The sequence below is a fragment of the Petromyzon marinus genome, chromosome 35 (genome assembly GCF_048934315.1).
Source record: "Petromyzon marinus isolate PM22_M1 ecotype Great Lakes invasive population chromosome 35, UKy_Petmar_22M1.pri1.0, whole genome shotgun sequence".
Taxonomy (NCBI): domain Eukaryota; kingdom Metazoa; phylum Chordata; class Hyperoartia; order Petromyzontiformes; family Petromyzontidae; genus Petromyzon; species Petromyzon marinus.
In genome coordinates, this window is record NC_133701.1 from 462,525 (window position 1) to 466,406 (window position 3,882).

Consider the following 3,882-nt stretch of genomic DNA (forward strand, 5'->3'; position numbering starts at 1 on the left):
ACTGATCATAGAAAAAGTTATAGCCGACGTGTTAAAATATCCGCAGCTAATTCAGTAAAAAGTGAGTCGGGAGAGAGGATGGGGGCCCACAGTCGGATCTTGCACAGCCGCCCCCCCCCAGCCGCCCCCCGTTGCAATCGGTCGTTGCGCCCCCTGCTTGGGTATAAAGTGGAGTGGATCGCAGTGATGTACAAGGTTGAGATCGATCACAAGTGGATCCTAGTGATACACAAGGTTGAGATCGATCAGAAGTGGATCCTAGTGATGTACAAGGTTGAGATCGATCACAAGTGGATCCTAGTGATGCACAAGGTTGAGATCGATCACAAGTGGATCGCAGTGATGTACAAGGTTGAGATCGATCAGAAGTGGATCGCAGTGATGCACAGGGTTGAGATCGATTAGAAGTGGATCCTAGTGATGTACAAGGTTGAGATCGATCACAAGTGGATCCCAGTGATGCACAAGGTTGAGATCGATCAGAAGTGGATCGCAGTGATGTACAAGGTTGAGATCGATCACAAGTGGATCCTAGTGATGTACAAGTTTGAGATCGATCAGAAGTGGATCCTAGTGATGTACAAGGTTGAGATCGATCAGAAGTGGATCGCAGTGATGTACAAGGTTGAGATCGATCAGAAGTGGTTCCTAGTGAAGCACAAGGTTGAGATCGATCAGAAGTGGATCCTAGTGATGCACAAGGTTGAGATCGATCAGAAGTGGATCGCAGTGATGTACAAGGTTGAGATCGATCAGAAGTGGATCGCAGTGATGTACAAGGTTGAGATCGATCAGAAGTGGATCATAGTGATACACAAGGTTGAGATCGATAAGAAGTGGATCCTAGTGATACACAAGGTTGAGATCGATCACAAGTGGATCCTAGTGAAGCATAATGTTGAGATCGATCAGAAGTGGATCCTAGTGATGCACAAGGTTGAGATCGATCACAAGTGGATCCTAGTCATGCACAAGGTTGAGATCGATCACAAGTGGATCCTAGTGATGTACAAGGTTGAGATCGATCACAAGTGGATCCTAGTGAAACACAAGGTTGTGATCGATCACAAGTGGATCCTAGTGATGTACAAGGTTGAGATCGATCACAAGTGGATCGCAGTGATGCACAAGGTTGAGATCGATCAGAAGTGGATCCTAGTGATGTACAAGGTTGAGATCGATCACAAGTGGATCGCAGTGATGCACAAGGTTGAGATCGATCACAAGTGGATCGCAGTGATGTACAAGGTTGAGATCGATCACAAGTGGATCGCAGTGATGCACAAGGTTGAGATCGATCACAAGTGGATCCTAGTGATGTACAAGGTTGAGATCGATCACAAGTGGATCGCAGTGATGCACAAGGTTGAGATCGATCACAAGTGGATCCTAGTGATGTACAAGGTTGAGATCGATCACAAGTGGATCCTAGTGATACACAAGGTTGAGATCAATCACAAGTGGATCCTAGTGAAGCACAAGGTTGATATCGATCACAAGTGGATCCTAGTGAAGCACAAGGTTGAGATCGATCACAAGTGGATCCTAGTGATGCACAAGGTTGAGATCGATCACAAGTGGATCGCAGTGATGCACAAGGTTGAGATCGATCACAAGTGGATCGCAGTGATGCACAAGGTTGAGATCGATCACAAGTGGATCGCAGTGATGCACAAGGTTGAGATCGATCACAAGTGGATCGCAGTGATGCACAAGGTTGAGATCGATCAGAAGTGGATCGCAGTGATGCACAAGGTTGAGATCGATCACAAGTGGATCGCAGTGATGCACAAGGTTGAGATCGATCACAAGTGGATCGCAGTGATGCACAAGGTTGAGATCGATCACAAGTGGATCGCAGTGATGCACAAGGTTGAGATCGATCAGAAGTGGATCGCAGTGATGCACAAGGTTGAGATCGATCACAAGTGGATCGCAGTGATGCACAAGGTTGAGATCGATCACAAGTGGATCGCAGTGATGCACAAGGTTGATATCGATCACAAGTGGATCCTAGTGATGCACAAGGTTGAGATCGATCACAAGTGGATCCTAGTGAAGCACAAGGTTGATATCGATCACAAGTGGATCCTAGTGAAGCACAAGGTTGATATCGATCACAAGTGGATCCTAGTGATGTACAAGGTTGAGATCGATCACAAGTGGATCGCAGTGATGCACAAGGTTGAGATCGATCACAAGTGGATCCTAGTGATGCACAAGGTTGAGATCGATCACAAGTGGATCCTAGTGATGCACAAGGTTGAGATCGATCACAAGTGGATCGCAGTGATGCACAAGGTTGAGATCGATCACAAGTGGATCCTAGTGATGCACAAGGTTGAGATCGATCACAAGTGGATCCTAGTGATGCACAAGGTTGAGATCGATCACAAGTGGATCGCAGTGATGCACACGGTTGAGAGAGGTCTCGACGTGTTGTCCCTAATCTAGCACAGACGCCATTCTCGACAGGAGTCCATCCAAAACGACGGGATAGAATTATGAGTTGTGGATTCTGTGAAGAGTCTTGCTTATGGCTTTTACATTTGTGCTGTTGAGGTCTTGCAACTCGCCCTGCACATTGAACTGTCAATTGTTCAGAAACAATAATCAGTGGGTGATGACAAATCACTCGTGATGTGTAAAGCGCTGCGTTCGTGTGGGACACGAGGCACCCCCCTCAACAGCTTCACGACATGAAACATCTTCCTCCCGGATTGGAGGCATGGTTTAAACACGAGGCCTTTTCATCTGCAAGAGAACATCGCTTTCTGTTAACGTGTATTCCTTAATAACTGCCAACGTCTTGAAAATGTAGCTGTCGTTTAGAAGTTATATATATGTTCGCATCTTCAAGGTAAAATCATCAAAAATATAGAGATAGGATGCAGAGGACTTGCGCATTAAGCACCGCGTGTGTAATCACGTAATAAAATACCCCCATCGATTACCGCCGCCTGGCTTGCTCCGTCACACGTGAGTGCACACAGCCCAATACAAATAATCTTCACTGAAACTAAGCTCAACCACTCACTGTTAAATGGCCTGACTATAACAACTTTCTTTCTGATCAGTATGACACAGGGCCGCTGGGAGTTTCTACCTCTACTCCATCCCTTCATCACCAGTCTCACCCACCATTCCTTCATCACCAGTCTCACCCACCATTCCTTCATCACCAGTCTCACCCACCGTCCCTTCATCACCAGTCTCACCCACCATTCCTTCACCACCAGTCTCACCCACCATCCCTTCATCACCAGTCTCACCCACCATCCCTTCATCACCAGTCTCACCCACCATTCCTTCATCACCAGTCTCACCCACCGTCCCTTCATCACCAGTCTCACCCACCATTCCTTCACTACCAGTCTCACCCACCATCCATTCACTATCAGTCTCACCCACCATCCCTTCACAACCAGTCTCACCCACCGTCCCTTCATCACCAGTCTCACCCACCATCCCTTCACTACCAGTCTCACCCACCATCCCTTCACCACCAGTCTCACCCACCGTCCCTTCATCACCAGTCTCACCCACCATCCCTTCACTACCAGTCTCACCCACCATCCTTCATCACCAGTCTCACCCACAATGGGCCCTGCCCAGACCCACTCACCTGCTGCTATTACAATGATTGTTGTATTATCCTCTCAGTCACCACTGTTTGTGTGGTCTAAGAGTTAACGGTCGGCGGAGCGCCTGCCCGTACACGGCTGGGCGTCCTGTGGGTGAGAGAAGATTTGCAGAAGCGATGGAGCTGAGATTTTAAGTTGAAATCTGGGCAGCCGCCTCTGATTAAACTGGGACGTCAAATGTCATGCATTAATGTCCCTAGTCACCAATCACTGCAGAAACAAAAGGCTCACATTAAAG

General features: G+C 47.6%; 1 protein-coding gene across 1 annotated transcript; it reads left to right on the plus strand.

The window, feature by feature from the left end:
- The first annotated feature begins 420 nt into the window (after positions 1 to 420).
- LOC142929787 (uncharacterized) lies at positions 421 to 2,454 on the plus strand. The gene is made up of 5 exons (XM_076071745.1): positions 421 to 780; positions 976 to 1,131; positions 1,171 to 1,287; positions 1,327 to 1,404; positions 1,561 to 2,454. Exons 1-5 carry the CDS (start codon positions 421 to 423, stop codon positions 2,452 to 2,454), a joined length of 1,605 nt encoding a protein of 534 aa, XP_075927860.1.
- Positions 2,455 to 3,882: the final 1,428 nt, after the last annotated feature.

What these genes read in the sequence shown, in the direction of transcription:
- LOC142929787 (XM_076071745.1), top strand. Translation starts at nt 421, where the DNA reads ATGTACAAGGTTGAGATCGATCACAAGTGGATCCCAGTGATGCACAAG. An exon ending in GGATCGCAGTGATGTACAAG is followed by an intron (nt 781 to 975) that starts GTTGAGATCGAT and finishes GTCATGCACAAG; the next exon opens with GTTGAGATCGATCACAAGTG. An exon ending in GGATCGCAGTGATGCACAAG is followed by an intron (nt 1,288 to 1,326) that starts GTTGAGATCGAT and finishes GTGATGTACAAG; the next exon opens with GTTGAGATCGATCACAAGTG.